This window comes from Lipotes vexillifer, unplaced genomic scaffold, assembly GCF_000442215.2.
Source record: "Lipotes vexillifer unplaced genomic scaffold, Lipotes_vexillifer_v1.1 scaffold242, whole genome shotgun sequence".
Classification (NCBI taxonomy): Eukaryota; Metazoa; Chordata; class Mammalia; order Artiodactyla; family Lipotidae; genus Lipotes; species Lipotes vexillifer.
The window spans coordinates 1,937,273-1,955,617 of NW_006771376.1; the positions used below are offsets into that span (position 1 = coordinate 1,937,273).

At 44.7% G+C, this 18,345-nt stretch overlaps 1 protein-coding gene across 1 annotated transcript in view; it reads right to left on the reverse strand.

Annotated features, from left to right (window-relative positions):
- The window catches only part of PTPN9 (protein tyrosine phosphatase non-receptor type 9), an 80,528-nt gene extending 66,429 nt beyond the window's left edge, over positions 1–14,099 (reverse strand). The window contains exon 1 of the mRNA XM_007446706.1: positions 13,826–14,099. Within this exon, the coding sequence (XP_007446768.1) occupies positions 13,826–13,888 (63 nt within the window). The 5' untranslated portion in view covers positions 13,889–14,099. The remainder of the gene's footprint in view (positions 1–13,825) is intronic.
- Positions 14,100–18,345: the final 4,246 nt, after the last annotated feature.

The following is an 18,345-nucleotide window of genomic DNA, read 5'->3' on the forward strand; positions in this document are numbered from 1 at the left end:
TCTGCATCCATCCCTGGCCTGGTCTCATTTGCTATAAATGACTTAGATAAGGGCACTGGGTCACGATGACAATGTAAGAGGAGAGATAAACTAAGAGAACAAATATATTGTAAAAGAGAACACAGATCTAAAAGATCAAAACAGGACAGAACAATGGGCTAGAATGGTACTCAAAGGTGAGGCTTTGGAGTCAGACAGACAAGGGTTTGAATACCAGGTTCTACCACTTATTGTTCAGAATGCAAGCAAGTTACTTCTTTGAGCCTTAATTTCTACACCTTTAAAATGGGAGTAATACCCCCACAGAATTGGTGTAAGAGGGGAGAAAACATAATATTTGTAAAGTTTTTGGCTCATAAAGCTCAACAAATCTCAATGAACAATAAATCTAACACAATGATATTTAAGGATAAGTGCAAGAAAATCAATTGTAGAGGCACCAGATGAAATTTAACAGAAGCACATAAGAAAAGACTTAGGGGGCTTCCCTGGTGGCGCAGTGGTTGAGAGTCAGCCTGCCGATGCGGGGAACACGAGTTCGTGCCCTGGTCCGGGAAGATCCCACACGCCGCGGAGCGGCTGGGCCCGTGGGCCATGGCCGCTAAGCCTGCGCACCTGGAGCCTGTGCTCCGCAACGGGAGAGGCCACAACAGTGCGAGGCCCGCGTACCACAAAAAAAAAAAAAGAAAAGAAAAGACTTAGGAATCTTAGCTGACTTGAATCTATGAGTCAACAGTTTACTAAAACTGCCAAAAATTATTTTGAATTTGGAGCACATTAGAGAAGCATGGTGCCCAAAACAAGGGGCCGATCAGACTTCATTTGTAATACTGTCTTCAGTTCTGATGCTAAACTTTAAGGTCACTGGCAAATCAGAATCAGTCCAGGAAAAGATGAGAATGGTGAGATGCTTTGAAAACATAGTAGTTAGTTCCTTCTTTCCTGGTTCTATATTCCCTCCCACTCCACACAATGAAGCTACCTCTCACCTGCTTCACTCCCTAATAACAAACACACCACCCCCCATACCTCCTCCCCTCCATCTTCATCTCCCTCTTTCCCTCCCTCTCCCTCCCCCTCTCCTCTCCCTCTCCCACACATCAAGCTCAATTTTGCCAATGTCAAATGGATCTGACAGGAGTGACTTGAGGACTTCTAGTCCAACACTTTAGGATTCAGCACGTCAGACCTGAGGCTAATCTGGCCCTGGCCTGCAGATTAGACCTGCTGTTGCTAATCGACCCCAAATTTAACTGGCCCTCTTGTTTTCTTCCTGAGGCCAAGCCCAACTTATGCCTCAGGTGACCGAATCCTGAGTGTCACACATTCAGGAAACTGGGACCATGACCTAGAGCTTCATTACTCCCTCAAAGGCATACAGCTGGCTGGGAGATTGCAATTAGGCAACATCAGTCATTTCAGACCTCAGCCATCTCAAACTCACTGCATCAATACTTCCAAATCCAAGGAGGCCTCTCAGATAAACTAAAGGACAAACCTATTCATGCTCATAAAATAGTACAAGTAGATCAGCTTACTGTACCTCAGAGGCCATTTGCAAACCTACAAAGAATGAAGCCTGGAAAAGCTGCCTACAATCTGGCTGTCCTCACTGCAGTGCCCCATTTTCAACTCTGAACAGAACCGGGCTCAGCTCCCAGGCAGGACTCCGACAGTAAAATCTGGTAACTCCTAGGTCCAGATTCTAAGGGCAACTGACATTGGAGTAACACGAGCTTTCCTATGGACTGGCCTTGTCAAAGCTGGCAGGTTTTCTTGGCTGAGTCAGAACAGCCTGTGTCTTCTTTCATTCAATACTCCCTTGGAAGCCAAGCATCTCTCTAGGTAATGCCATCAGCAGTGGACATCAAGTGTCTCAATGCCTTGTTTTGCAGACATCCTGGTTCCATTTCTATTTCTCAAGTAGATAAGGGCTCTGCTCTTTGTTTTTATTTATTTATTTACTTATTTATTTTATTTATTTTTTGGCTGTGTTGGGTCTTCATTGCTGCGCACAGGCTTTCTCTAGTTGCAGTGAGTGAGGGCTACTCTTCATTGTGCTGCATGGGCTTCTCATTGAGGCAGCTTCTCTTGTTGCAGAGCACGGGCTCTAGGCGCACGGGCTTCAGTAGTTGTGGAGCGTGGGCTCAGTAGTTGTGACTCACGGGCTCTAGAGTGCAGGCTCAGTAGTTGTGGCACACGGGCTTAGTTGCTCCACAGTATGTGGGATTTTCCCAGACCAGGGCTCACACCCGTGTCCCCTGCATTGGCAGGCGGATTCTTAACCACTGCACCACCAGGGAAGCCCTCTGCTCTTTCTTTGGATCAGAGAAATCATGGTAAATGCTAGTCTTTGAGAACCTTGCCTTACTGTTCCTCTCCCTTGGAACAGCACAGTTCTAGTACAGAATCAGATGATTCCTGAAGGTTTCATCCAGTTCAGATTAGCTCTAATACCTAGAGTTCCACAGCCAATTAGTAAATCCAGGCCTTCCCTTTCTGAAGTGAGCCTAAGTGTCTAAACTCACTTCTAGATAGTTTCCCGACAAGCACAATAGCACCCTAGTTATTCTCTGGACTACTAGTTCTCAAACTTGAACGTGCATTTGGAGACTTGTTAAAATGCATATTGTTGGACCTCATCTCTAGAGTTTCTGATTCAGTAGGTCTGGGATGCACTTGAATATGTGCACTTTTAACAAGCTCTGAGGGCATGCCCATGTTTCTGGTCTGGAGACTACACATTGAGAACCACTGCTCTAGATCAACAATATTTCAAGTCATTCCTAGTATAGTTCTGGGACGGGGGACGGGGGGAGATGAGGACACTATACATATATGGGTTCGTTTGCATCATAACACTCAGTGCTTTGTCCTACACAGAAAACTCCTTTTTCTCCTACAGAGTAAACCTCAACTGGATCTCACAGGTGAAATATTCAGGAGTTCAAACAGATGACAATTCACATTCTAACAAATCATTAACATAGATACATCCTGTAACCAATAAATGTCACTTATGTAAGAGATTCTAGGCTCATGATCAGCAGCCAGAGGAGAAGTGGAAGTAACACCTATTCTCTTTCCTTTGACTCACCAGCCGCATTATTCACTAAATGAACTAAAACCTGTAAAGCACTTTGAATAGTGTTTAGCCATTATTTTTTTAATGTGGTAAAATATACAAAATACTTATAATTTTTACCATGCATAAGTAAACAATTCAGTGGCATTAAATGCATTCACAAAGTTGGGTAACCATCACCACTATCTATACCCAAAACTTTTCCATCACCCTCAACAAAAACTGTGTACCCATCAAACAATAACTCCTCCTTTCCATCTCCTCCCAGCTCCTGGTATTCTACTCTCTGTCTCCATGAATTTGGCTATCTAGGTACCTCATACATTTGTCTTCTGTGTCTGGCTTACTTCAGAAATCATAATGTTTTAGAGGCCCATCCATATTGTATCATATATCAAAATTTCATTCCTTTTTAAAGCTGAATAATATTCCATTGTATGTATATACTACATTTTGCTTAGCTATTTACCATTGGCCACTCGGGTTGCTATGACATGCATGTACATGTATCTATTTGAATGCCTGCTTTTAATTCTTTTGTAACTTTGTTTTTTGTTTGTTTTTGGCTGCACTGCATGGCATGCAGGATCTTAGCTCCCCGACCAGGGATCGAACCTGCACCCCCTACAGTGAAGTGTGGAGTCCTAACCACTGGACCGCCAGGGAATTCCCTGCTTTTAATTCTTTTGGATATATACCTACAAACGAAATTGCTGCGTCATATGGTAGTTCTATGTTTAATCTTTTGAGAAACCATCAGACTGTTTTCCACTGTGGCTGTACCATTTTACATTCCCACCAGCAATGCCAACATTTGTTATTTTCTTTCTTTCTCTCTTTCTCTTTTTTTTAAATTATAGCCATCCTAATTAGTGCTTAGCCACTATTATTATCACAAGTTTGACGTGGGCTTTTACAGTTACTTGTAGCGCTGTAAGGACAGCATGACAACAATTAGAGGTTCTGACTAGTTTCCATGTTCAAATGGTCTTAGCAATTTCATTCAAAACACAAATTTCTAGTTGCTTCTAATTTTCTCACAAAATCACCTCCAAAGCTAATATTTCCCTAGCTTGATATCAACTACGAAAGAAAATGATGCTTTGGGTGCTTAAAGGAAAAAAAAAAAACGATGGATGGTTTTCAATTTTTTAAAAATGTTTCTGTTAACTTAATTCCATAACAATGCTGAGTTTTTCCTATAAACAAAATCGTATACCAGCATTCAGTACAAGAAATGTCAGATGGTTTCTCTAAAACATTTAGAATCCTAATCTAAAAAGATTTATTTTTGAAAACAAAAGTATGATGGAAAATTCTGTATATTTTAATCTTACTAGCTATATCCCTGACCTAGCCAGAAATATTGTTTTCTCTTCACTTCTGGAGTTTCCTAGGACAGAAGAGCTAAAGTCAATGAGACAAATGGCCATTCCCAAATAAATCTGTTTTCTTTTGCTCATGTTCATGTTCAAGGTTTCAGGTCTCTCTCTTAGAAACTCTTTTTCTTCCTTTACAAATCTAAGAAAGAGAAAATTTGTAAGTATATAAAGTAAAAAGGAGAAAAAAATCCTTTTTTCGGAAAAATTTTCATCCTCAACTTTTATACTTGGCGAGAGTTAAGAAGGGAAATCTAGTAGTAGCTTAAGTACAGACAAAAACATGGGCAAACTGAAGGTGTCATGGACAAAACAATTTAAAGAGCTGTAGTCTAATCCTAATTACCGGTAGGCAAATATACCATATATACCTCCCCATTATGCTGATAATAATATCTGAAAGATTAAACTCTACCTATAGAAAACTAAAGACTGGTTTTATAAAGGCAAAGAGCAGACCTACAACATTCTGAGAGGTACAGCCAGAGACCTATATGAAACTTCAAGTTCACTGACCCCATTAAAGCATATAATTTTTCATAAATGTACAATAAGCAGCTAGGAACAATTTAGGCACATCTCTGTAGAGAAACTTGTGAATGGTCGAAACCAGGAACTTTTAACCCACAAACGCCAAGAAAGAACAGCTTCTGGTGTATATGTATATAGGTGTGTCATACATAGAAACACGTGGTTAAGAGAGATGAAGTCTACTAGAGAGAGCACTACATTTAATCAGAAGAGTTTGAGTGCCAGTGTTGCCTCCTCGGTGGATTACTGAAAGCCTCTTAACATCATTCCTATGTCAGGAAGATAAACATCCTAAACAAAATAATACTTCATGGGTGTGTGAGGAATAAATAATTTCAATGTATACAGTTCCACTCATTCTTCAGCAAACATATTTTGAACTCTCACAATGTACACTAAGGATGTATAAGATTGAGTCCCTGTCCTCACTGTAGATAAGAGGTCCTCCTCCTTGGTGGGTACCCCACAATTCAAGAACTGCCTACAGAGAACTGGAGGGCAATTCCTTAAGGACAGAGAGCCCTCAATCCATGCCGAACAAGAACCTAGCACACAGCAACAGACAATAAATGACTCCTGAATGAACAAACTGTATTTCTGTTTATGATCTGTTAAACCTTCCTCTTAGTAGACATTAACATGAAAAGGAAAAGAGATTGATACAGAATAATCACCTCACTCACTGGAGGAACAGAGACACTTGGTAGCAACACAGAAATATTTGGAAGGGAAAGCAAAAATTACAATTCCCATTATCATCATTCCATGGCAGGACTCAGTAGTGTTCTGCTTGTCATACAAAATCTCCCCATCTCTGAAAACCCCTGCAAAGGCTGTGGAAACGTCTCATTTTATCTTCTGTGATGGTTATGCTGCAAAATAATTATGTTTTAGACTGGAGTTTTTCAGTATGTGAAGTCAATTGCAGAAACCAGTATTTGGGGACACAGAATTTGAATAGTTAATGTGTGAAACAAAGACTTCCTTGAATTAAAAAGTAAGAATTTGTAACTCTGTCCCTAAGAACTACAAAATTCTTCAGTTATAAACTAGGGTTTTTCAATCTTGGCACTATTGACATTTTGGGCCAGTTAACTTTTGGTTGTGGTAGGCTGTATGCCCACCATTATAAGATGTTTGGCAGCATTATTGGCCTCTATCCACTAGATCCCATTAGCACCCCCCAACTGTGACAATCAAATGTATCTCTAGTCATTGACAAATGTTGGGTGGGGGTATGTTTTAAAATCACCCTGGTTGAGAACCACTGAGATAAACAGTGGAATGAGAATTTTTTTCACAAAGGCTGTTCAAATAAGATATGGAAGAGGATATAAACTGTCACTCTTTTCACTCTAAATATGAGTCAGTTTTAGATCATCAGATGACCATTTGAAGTTTTATCTGAAAAAAAAAAGATGATATCAGTGCACCTAAAGAAGAAATCTATAACCTAGAAGAATAAATAAACAAATGAACCAATGGATAGTTCATTAAGTGTTAACAGCATAAAATGAGCACAGGTAGGGACTTCCCTGGTGGCCCAGGGGTTAAGAATCCACCTGGACCCAAAGAGGACCCAACACAGCCAAAAATAAATAAATTAAATAAATTAAAAACAAACCAAAAAATGAGCACAGGTAGCCTCACTACCACCTTCTAGATACAGTATTTGTGCATGGCAACTGTCAGAAGTCTTAGACTACCTAGAAATCTTCTATTTCACTGCTACAAAGTAGGATTCTTAATTTTTCCTCCTATTCTTATCTGAAAAAAATTGTCTCCTGTAGCATAAAGGGCAAGAATACTATTATCGCAGATATCTACTTCAAAGCTTTTGCACAGCAAAGGAAACCATAAACAAGACCAAAAGACAACCCTCAGAATGGGAGAAAATATTTGCAAATGAAGCAACTGACAAAGGATTAATCTCCAAAATTTACAAGCAGCTCATGCAGCTCAATAACAAAAAAACAAACAACCCAATCCAAAAATGGGCAGAAGACCTAAATAGACATTTCTCCAAAGAAGATATACAGACTGCCAACAAACACATGAAAGAATGCTCAACATCATTAATCATTAGAGAAATGCAAATCAAAACTACAATGAGATATCATCTCACACCAGTCAGAATGGCCATCATCAAAAAATCTAGAAACAATAAATGCTGGAGAGGGTGTGGAGAAAAGGGAACCCTCTTGCACTGCTGGTGGGAATGTGAATTGGTTCAGCCACTATGGAGAACAGTATGGAGGTTCCTTAAAAAACTACAAATAGAACTACCATATGACCCAGCAATCCCACTACTAGGCATATACCCTGAGAAAACCAGAATTCAAAAAGAGTCATGTACCAAAATGTTCATTGCAGCTCTATTTACAATAGCCCGGAGATGGAAACAACCTAAGTGCCCATCATCGGATGAATGGATAAAGAAGATGTGGCACATATATACAATGGAATATTACTCAGCCATAAAAAGAAACGAAATTGAGCTATTTGTAATGAGGTGGATAGACCTAGAGTCTGTCATACAGAGTGAAGTAAGTCAGAAAGAAAAAGACAAATACCGTATGCTAACACATATATATGGAATTTAAGGGAAAAAAATGTCATGAAGAACCTAGGGGTACGACAGGAATAAAGACACAGACCTACTGGAGAATGGACTTGAGGATATGGGGAGGGGGAAGGGTGAGCTATGAGAGGGCGAGAGAGAGGCATGGACATATATACACTAACAAACGTCAGGTAGATAGCTAGTGGGAAGCAACCGCATGGGACAGGGATATCGGCTCAGTGCTTTGTGACTGCCTGGAGGGGTGGGATAGGGAGGGTTGGAGGGAGGGAGACGCAAGAGGGAAGAGATATGGGAACATATGTATATGTATAACTGATTCACTTTGTTATAAAGCAGAAACTAACACACCATTGTAAAGCAATTATACCCCAATAAAGATGTTAAAAAAAAAGAATACTATTATCGTGGATATCTACTGAGCATTTTGTAACCATAAGAGATTTTACTTAAATTCAGCAGGTCTCCTAAAAGCTCCTTAAGGAAAGAACACAAAACAGACTCAAAAATATTAATTAAAATGCCTGGAGCCACAAAGCAAGCCGGGGATTCCTGAAGTTTACCTAAGACTTATTGCCATCATCTCCCCAAAGGCCCAGATTTCACTTGTAAATAGCTCTGTTTAGAAAAGGGCCAGATCTGCATTAATCTTAAATACTGTGATCTCACCAGTTTATAGTATAATACTAAACCTGTATAGAGCATGCAGCACTTTCCACAAAAAGCTATTCGTTTTAATTATAAAAGAAACATATGGTCGTTGTAGAGAATATAAAAAACCTATTTTAAAAAAGACTGATTTTAATAATGATGTCTATCATGTAATAATGAGGTATAGAAAAGCAAATGCAAAGGTAAAGATTAGCCAGTTGTTCAAGCAATGAAAAAGTAACTAATGGACTTATGTCCCCAAACACTTCAGTACTAAAGTCATGGATGGCTCTCTTTAGAATCTACCCATCAATTCTGAGAATAAATTCTGGTTTCATAATAATTCTATTAGGCTATTCAGATCTGTGCCACCCATGGTGGATAAAAAGACAAGAAGTGTGCGTGTGTGTTTTGAATGGATTTGGTATTCCAGAGGAAACCAGTACATATAACAGAAACTGTCTTTCCCAGAGAAAAAATGGAATACTTTCCTCAGAAGCAGAAATTAAAGAAAAAGTCACCTCTAATCTACCGCTTTGGTTTCATCATTTTATAGTCTGGACCTAAGAGATAACCAATCCTTAATAAACAAACAACTCTTCCCATGCGCTCTGAAGCTTCCCAGCCTCCCACTCCCAGCCCACATCCCCAGGCCATCTCAGTTAGGTTCTAATGAGCCTTTTCAAAATCATATATGAAAGGGCTTATTCCAGTAAGTACAGGTCCTTCAGCACTAAACAGCGCAGGCTAAACTCCTGTTCTAGGAATATCTGCCCCTACTTCAGAGGAAGAGGAATAGAAAACAGTGATTAGGGGACTTTCCTGGTGGCGCAGTGGTTAAGAATCTACCTGACAATGAAGGGGACTTGGATTCGATCCCTGGTCTGGGAAGATCCCACGTGCTGTGGAGCAACTAAGCCCGTGAGCCACAACTACTGAGCCTGCACTCTAGAGCCCGTGCTCCGCGAGAAGCCACCTCAGTGAGAAGCACGCGCACCGCAACGAAGAGTTCTTCCCACTCGCGGCAACTAGAGAAAGCTCGCGCAGCAACGAAGACCAACGCAGCCAAAAATAAATAAATAAATAAATAAAATGCAAAAAATATATTAAAAAATAATAAAATAATTTCTTGCACAGGCTGTACAATATGTTTCTGCTAGCAATAAACAGGTCTGAGTAAAGGTTTTCCAAATTTTTTCCTGTCTGCATTTTTTAAATCATATTTTAAGAAGCATCATCAGGGCTTCCCTGGTTGTGCAGTGGTTAAGAATCTGCCTGCCAATGCAAGGGACACAGGTTCGAGCCCGGGTCTGGGAAGATCCCACATGCCGCGGAGCAACTAAGCACGTGCGCCACAACTACTGAGCCTGCACTCTAGAGCCCATGCTCTGCAACAAGAGAAGCCACTGCAATGAGAAACCTGCACACTGCAACGAAGAGTAGCCCCTGCTTGCCGCAACTAGAGAAAGCTGCACATAGCAGTGAAGACCCAACACAGCCATAAATAAATAAGTAAATTTATTTTTTTAAAAAGCATCTTCAAAATCAAACACACATATCAATACCAAAACCCGTAAAATTAGCTATCATACACCCATGTAGGCATCTTATTAAACTGGTTAATTGCTTCATGAGATGTAAGGTAGTTAGTGTAATAGAGGGAACATTTGCAGTGGAGGCAGAATAACCTAGAGCTTGGTGGAAATCTTGGCTCCATCACTTGCTAGCTATGTGAACTTGGGCAATTTCCTCGTCTCAGTCTGAGTTTTCTCGTTTGCAAAATGAGATAATTATTCCAATCTTATGAGGATTAACTGTATGTGAAATGCCCAGCACAGAGCCTGACTCAAAGCAGGAGCACAGGAAACAATTACTATTATTACTCTGTTGTTATTCATGTAAACTTTTTAAAGGCAAAGCATACTTTTTTCTTGTAACTCAACTGTAGGCTTTATAATATTGAGAACTGAAAAAATAAAGGCAAGAAACATCATAAGTTACAAAGGACTTGGTATAATATCAGTTCAGCACATGCCTAGATAGGAAATGAAACTATGAAGTAAAAATGATGACCTTCAAAACATATATAAAAATAAGCAACATCCTTTTTTAATTAATTATTTTATTTATTTATTTTTGGCTGCATTGAGTCTCCATTGCTGTGTGCAGGCTTTCTCTAGTTGCGGCGAGTGGGGGCTAGTCTTTGTTGCAGTGCACAGGCTTCTCATTGCAGTGGCTTCTCTTGTTGTGGAGCACAGGCTCTAGGCGCGCGGGCTTCAGTAGTTGTAGCACACAGCCTCATGGGCTCTAGAGTGCAGACTCAGCAGTTGTGGCACACGGGCTTAGTTGCTCTGCGGCATGTGGGATCTTCCCGGACCAGGGCTCAAACCCGTGTCCCCTGCATTGGCAGGCAGATTCTTAACCACTGCACCACCAGGGAAGCCCCCGTCCTTATTTGTATAAGCCACTCTGAAAGGAGACGACGCTGTCTTTGTACAAATCACATATAGAACTACTTTTCATCCCACAAGTATTTCCTGAACATCCGTTGAGTGCCAGTCATTACGACTGGCAATGTGTGTATGATGGTGAGCAAATGCAGACACAGTTCCAAGCTTCACGGAGCTTCCAGTCATACAATCATACAAATAGTGTAAACTTGTGATAAGTGATATAAAGGACAGTACATGGTACTCTGAGAGCCAGCAGCAGATCTAACCTAACTGGGGAGATCAAGGAACACCTTCCCGAGGAAGTGAAAGATGGGAGCTGAAGGATGAAGAGGGAGTTACCAGTGGAGGGTATTTCCAGACAGAGGAAAGCAACTTGTGCAAAGACCCTGTAACAGAAGGAAACAGGCAAGAATGCAGGACCAAAAGACCAGTGTGCCTCGAGCAAAGATGAAGTGTGAGAATTAGCTAGGGATCTAAACCGCACAAGGGCTGAGGCATTGTAGACCATATTCAAGAGCTGTTAACAATCATTCAAGAGCTGTCAATCCCAAGAGCTATGAAAAGCCACTGAGGGTTTTATGAATGCTTATTTTGGTGGCAGGTAGGCCAAAGGGAAGATGCAATCAGATTTGCAGTTTGCCTTTGGTTTCTCAAATAAGAGTTAAGGAATGCAGATGGATCAAGTAGGAAACAAAAATTCTGTCAGGATATGACAGTGCTTGGACTAGGATGATGATAATGGTGGTGGTGGTGGAAGAAGTCAAAGAATTCAGGAGATATTCAGGAAAACCTGATGATGTATATAATGCACAGGGGCTGAGGAAGAACAAAGTATCCAAGAAAACTTCTGGGTTTATGATGTGCATGACTGTATAGAAAGAGGTACCATTTGAGAGGGATCTGCTCCACAAACACCTTTAAAGCAGTTTACACACCGCACAAAGGGTCTGAAACTGTGTTATCCAGTTTGATCCCCTACTTTACCCATGAAATAGGATTCCAAAAGATTTTTTTCTATTTCCAAAAATCAAACTGACTCTCAAATGTACAAGATTTTTCCAACACTGAAGATATTTCAAAGATTCTGCCACAAGCTTTGAAATCAACTCCAAATGAGTTCTAAAACTGGTTTGAACAATGAGGCAGCATTATGGAATGAATATGTCATTTCCCATGACAACTACTCTGATAAGACTAACATGCATTTGTTGCTGTTTAATTTAGATATTTTAAAGAAATCTTAAGAGTACTCTCAAAAAAAAAAGAAGAGTACTCTCATGTGATATTAAACTAAAATACGAAATTTTATCTGGCATTACCACAATTGGAATTATGCTTTTATGTTTGTGTTTCAACATTTTGAAGTGCCTGTAGAAACCTTGGTATTTTGTAGGAAAACATATGGTTAAAAAAAACCCACATAACTTCTTGATCTTAATATACATATATTTTACTATTTCCATCCAGTCCTTGTTAATTCCCATCACATTCATTCGATGTAAAAGGTTTTTACTAAACACAGTTGCATATATGTATACACACATACATATACAGAGTAAAGCTAATACTTTATCAATACTATGAATACTTTAATATTTACTTTTCTCAGTTTTAATTTTTTAATTCACACCCACATGGCATTTTCATAGTGGAATACTGATGCCCTCAAGTCTTAGAAACATAAAAACTTCAAATCTGACTAGCCCTAGAAAAAGAAGTGAGTTTTGCCCCTTTAAAATCAACCGAACACCATCACACCTTAGTGCTAAAGTACTGATAGTATTTCCCTAATTCTGGCAAGGTGGGCTCCTTGGCCACCTGCTTGCACTAGGCCCTGACTAGCATTTTATTAACATTAATTTCAGTTACCAGGATATTATTACTGCTTATACAGAGCAGCAGATTTTTTCCCCCATGCTGATTTTATCTCTAGGCGTCAAAAGAAAAGACTGTGGTCTGAAGCCAAATATGAAAAATGTCATCTCCACAAATGAGGAGAAAAGTCAAGCGTTTTTTAAAAATCAGGTCTTAAGCCCATTAACCAATATTAGTTTGTAAAACCAGACTGTCTCCACACTAGAGACTGTACTACCAAATGTGGTCCTTTGGGAGCAAGGGCTGGCAAGCTTGAAATGGGTTACCAGCATAGTTCACCTTTTTCTTATTTTAGGGGTTTTTTGTTTGTTTGTTTTGTTTTTAAACAAATCAGACCATGGCTATATTTATTTGAGCATGGGTGTGGGCAGTGCCAAGGAAGAGACAGCGAAAAGACTTTAGGGTTCCAATCTCAGCTAACAAGACTTTCCTACCATCCTCAGAAGGAGTGGTCCATGTCTCCCCAACAGGAATGTGGGCGAGGGAAAGTTATAAAGGCCCTGAGCTCTTCCCTTACCCAAGCCCCCCAAATGACACGACAAACCACTTCCTTCTGGGAACTGAAAGTCTTAAGCTTTAAGGGACAATGGAGCTCACTGTAGGCTTCAGAAAGATGGAGACAGTGAGATGAGATGCGGGGAGGGAAGTGGGGGTGAGGGGATGCGCCCAGCGGCGGAGAGCTAAATAGGGCGGTCAAGGCTAGGGACTTCGGGAACCTGAGAAGGCCTGGATCTTCCAGAATCTGTCCAAGTAGGCCACAGCCCTCTAAGAAGCCCGAGGGGCTCGTCTGAAAATCTAGGGCATCTAGGGACCCAGTGCCTATCACTGTCCTGGGGAGGGGAGACAGTCCCCGCAGGAATCCGGCCCCCAAAGTGGGGCTTTTCCTGCCCTTAAAAAACCACAAACCCTCACGGAATGAAGCAAAACACATACAGGGAAGGCAGGGCCGGAGGCAAAGTAGGTGTTCTGCAAACGTCGGGGGCGGGGAGATGTTGGCAGAGGTAAAGGGAGGCCCCCAATTCGAGAAACTTTAATCATCACCGGAATAGGGGAGGGGGCAATATGCGACCGGTAAGCAGCAGACAGAAGAGGCCGGGAGCGAGAGCGGCGACCAGCAGCGCCCCCCGGCTTCGGGGGATGACGGCCTGGGGCGCGGCCGCCGGGGGCGGGGGGTTGGAGGCCACCGCGGACCCCCGGCCGCGAAGAGCACAGCCGGGCTAGGCCTGAGGTGTCCGGACACACCCACCGCCGCGGCCGCAGCCCCGCTTACCTGCTCCTCCTCCGGGGTCAGCTCCGGCGCCATGTCGGGCTGGGGCGCGGTCGTGGGCTCCATCCCGCCACCGCCGTCGCCGCCGCCGCTCCCGCCGGCGGACAGAAGTCGCCCGGGAGCGCGGGGAGCCCGGTGCGGTGGGCCTCCGCTTCCGCGTGCCCGCTCCTCAGCAGCCCGGGGCCGGCTCGCGCATAGCTAGGCCGGCGGGGCCCGGCGCCCGCAGCGGCCGCAAACGCCGCTTCTGTTTCCTTAAGAAAAAGCTCTCAGAACTGTCGCTCTCTTCTGGGCGGAAATCCTTTTTTATTTTCTTCGTTCCGTTCCTCACACTCCCCCACCTCTCCCGGAAAAAAAAAAATAGTGCAGGCGAGGAGCTAATCGGGATTAAAAAAAGGAAACGTGAAATCGAGAACTTTCTAAGCCCAGAACGAAGGACCGCGGGGGAAATTTTCGGAAGGCCACTGGCCTCCTCGGCGTCCAGCTTCCTCGGCGGCGCTCCGGCTCCTGCAGGAGTCCTCGGGGATGCGGGGCCCTGCGACCTGCGCTGCAGCCTCTCAGCCCCGTTCCTCAAAAGCCGCGGTGATGGGAGGGAGGGAGGGAGCGAGGGAAACGCGCCCCCCTCCCGGCTCAAGGCCAGTGCTGCGGCCGCACTGCGTCCGCCCGAGCCCCCCGCGGCTCCATTGAGAAACTGAGTGTCTCATTCACAAACAGGCGACGAAAAGGGCCCGGCAGAGCTCTGACGCAGCCCGGGAGGGGGAGACAGAGAGGAGCCCGGGGGCGGGGGCAGCGGAGCTAGAGGAGGGGGACGCCAAGAGCCATTCGACAGATATTTATGGAGCCTGCCGGTGCCAGATACTGGTCCTCATGGTGGGGATAAAAGAGGGAATGAAACACCAAGGACTCTGGAGTGGACTTTCTCCACTGGTTCTGTGTCCCCAGCCCCTGGGAGTCCCTGGCATTTACACAGCAGGGGCTTACTGGTACCTCCTGGATAAGAGGTGAACACATTTCTTCCCCACATGGTCCCTTAGTGAGAGACTTGGGGCCTCCCCTGTCCTCCTGGATGAACCTCTGCCAGCCAGCACCTCCCTGCTCCCTCGGCACACAGATCTGTACTGTAGGCCTGGGGTCAAGGCCTCTCTGCCCACCCTAAGCACCGTTGGGTGGCAGACAGATGGGGAAAAGGGACATGGGCTGTCTCAGCGGGAGGAGGGAAGAGCAGAGAGGGCTGACCCACTTTTCTGGTCTAACCGGGAACTCCCAGCTGGGCCTTGGGGCTCCGGGGATTGGACAGCCTGGATGGCCGCCCTGACCCTGATCTGTGTTGCATTATTCTCAGGACGGTGACGTGCGTCAGTGCAGCGGGTGAGGGTGAGTCACCAACGGAGCTGCTGTCAGCGGCTGGAGAAAGAAGGCGCCGGGAGATCAGAATCCCACGGGCTCAGATCTCGTCTCAGGTCAGCCTGTTTGTTAGCCTGAAGACAGAGGCTACAGAGGCCGTGGTGCCACTGGGCTCCTCCCCTTGTCCCCAGGCTCTGGCCAGATTCCCAAACCTTCCCTCTGTGAGGGAGCGGAGAGAACCTGGGCTTTAATGAGGGACAGATGTGCCTGCCGGCCCTGGAGCCGCCCCTGCCTGGAGCGACAACTTCTCTCCAATTCTCTAAACCTCAGTTTTTGTAGCTGGAGATGGGTTCATAATATCTACTCCAAGGAATTGTTGAAAGATTGGAAATGTCATTTGCACAGCATCTGGTACTTAAGAAATGGTGGGCGTCATTTCCCAGGCCCCTGGGTTGGGACTTGCGATGTTGCGCTAGCGATAAGTGCACGTCACAAATCACAGCCCCACGCCTGCCCCTCCCTGCCAGTCACCTAGGGGTGACCCGCCCCAGCCACCTCTCGCCCTCTCTGGGGAGAAGCATGCGCGCTGTGCTCTGTCGGCATTTGCTGGCCCTGCTGGCCATGGGCGAGGACCCGCCATCCCATCCTCTGAGCACAGGCGGCCCCTCGGCCGCCGGGTCATTTCCCACCCCTTCTCCACGGCCCTCCCTCACTCTCACCCCAACTCCCTCAATTTCCTTTTCTGCCCCTGGAAATGGAACGTCTTGGAATCTTCCCGAGTACTCCTTGGTTACTCTCCTTTTCCTTCTTGGCCCGGAGGAAGGGATGCCCCGTCTTCACAAACAGACGCCCTCCCACGCGCCCCTCCTTCTACTGGTCCCTGCCCACCCACCCTCCTGCCTCCCTCCGGTTCCTTCCAAACTTCCAAATGCTGTGCTTTGGGGCAAAGTGTGTTAATTTCTGTACTGGGAGCTTTCTGTACAGTTTCTTTATCTGGGAAATTCAAGACCAGAACTTCCTTCCTCACAGCTTGTCCATAGGATGCCCTGACTGTGTCTCTTCCCTTCCCATCTCGTGCGTACCAAGTGTCCAGCCCCAGCGTTGGCTCTTCCTGTTCTGAGACCCCTAGTTGTCTTTGGGCAGCTCCTTCTCAGCCCTCTCACCTCCTCTCTCAGCTCATCTGTGTCACCTTCAGAATCTCACCTCTAAGCAGGTGGTGCTCAACTTCTTAATACCAACACTGACTTCTCACTTCAGTTCATTTCTGAATTTCTTTTTACTATTATCTTAGTTTGTACAGTTTCTTTCTTAGTTATTTATGCTTTTTCTTCTTCCAAACAGGATTCGGAGGGGCTCAGGCCTGGCTTTCAAGGTGTCTGCTGGGGGGTTGCCTCAGAGCTTCTTGCATTCTGCTGACCTGAAACACATAGATGGTCAGATATTTCTCCAGCAAAGGTGGATTTACTCAAGATCAACAGAGAATTGCAATTTGGGGTCTGCATCCATGGTGAGCCACGGGCAGGTCCCCACACAGCAAGGGAAGGATACACTTTATAGGAGAGAAAGGAGGTAGGAAGGGCTACAGAAAACGAAGAGTCCATGGCTTCTCACCGGCTGAGTCCTCGCCAGGAAAAGGAGGAATCGCTCTTTCTTCTTCCTGGTGGGCTCTGGTGTCAGCTCAGGGCTTGAGAGCTTCCCCTTCTGGTCACTCTATTTAACTTGAGGTTTCTGTTTATTCTTTTACAATTCCAAGTTCATTTCATGAGCCACACTTTCCCACGCGCACTTCTGCCTCTTTTCGGTTTTGTCTTTCAGCCTGATGCCAGCAACCTCTCCGCAGTCACTCGGATTGGAAACGCCACAGCTACGACCTCCTCTTTCTCTGTCACATCCAACCAAGTGCAAAGTCCTCCACAGCATCCCAGTTCACTGTCTCTCCAAGACCTGGCCCTGCCTTCCCTGTGGCCCTCGGCAGCCTTGGCCAGGTGCCTACATCTCCTCTCCGATTCCGCTGTGATTCTTGCCCTTCCACATCTCCGTGTGCCCACCGCACCGCTTCCCTGGTCAAATCCCCTAGGGCACCCCACTGCCTGCAAATACCCTAGAGCTTCTTAGAAGAATATAGGAAGCTCTCCAGGTTCTGTCTATAAAATTTTTTTGTTTGTTTTCTATCGGTAAGATTATTTTGTTCAAATGTGTTTTAAAGTGATCGTGAAAGAACAGGGCTCATCCCTCTGAAGGAAGTTTGTTGACCTGATGGGAAAATGCAAAGGGGAGCAAAATATCCTTTCTTTGTAAGTGTCTGCCTTTAAGGAATCAAGGCAGTTTCAGGAGATGGAGGTCTGGAGGGGAGGAAGTCGCTGCTCCCCCGACCCACTGGTCTCAGAAGGACCTCCAGAGGGAGGACTTGCCTGGGACACAAAGGACCATCAGAAGAGCCAGGAAGGTAGTGAATAGGGCACCCAGAGTAAGGAAAAGCGAATGAACTAAAACCTCGTGCGTATTAAAGAATGACAGGTGACAGGTGAAGATTGGCAGGGGCAAATTTCTATTAATAACACCATCTATTAATAGTGTGGCCACAGGCTGAGTTTATTATTGGCCAGGTCCTGTACTAAACATGCAAAGGGCACTATTTTATTGCATCCCCGCTGCAGGCCAAGGGGGAGGGGCTGCAGGGCTCCCAGGTGCCAGAGGGGTAAGTTTCTCTGGGTGTGAAGTAATTCTCCTGGTCCTCTCGCTGGGGAGCCCGTGTGTTTCCCATGTTGTGAGGCTGCTTTCCTGTAAAGCTGGGAAGATATCACTTAGTCCATGGTGAGAGAATATTCTGGCGGAGGAAGAGAATCTTCTTCCAATCGCCCCAGAACCAGGGAGGATGCTCCCAGCTCACACTGCAGCACCTCCAGTTTCCCTCCTTCTCACTCCCTTTTCCAACTGTGCCTCCTGGGGTCTCCCAGGAATGAGACACCAGTGTTTTACAGGGTCCCACAATTCTTAAGGGGTTTTCCCAAAGACACGGTCGCCAAAGCTTTGAAATGACTGGCTCACCCCTTGCCTGAACCCAATTACATTTTTTTTAGACAAGAAACACTTCCTCCTGAGTAGGCGTCAGCGTGGTGGTGGAGTATTTCCATTTTCCCGTTGCATTTAGACCCTTGAGGTGTGCGTTGAGTGTAAAACAC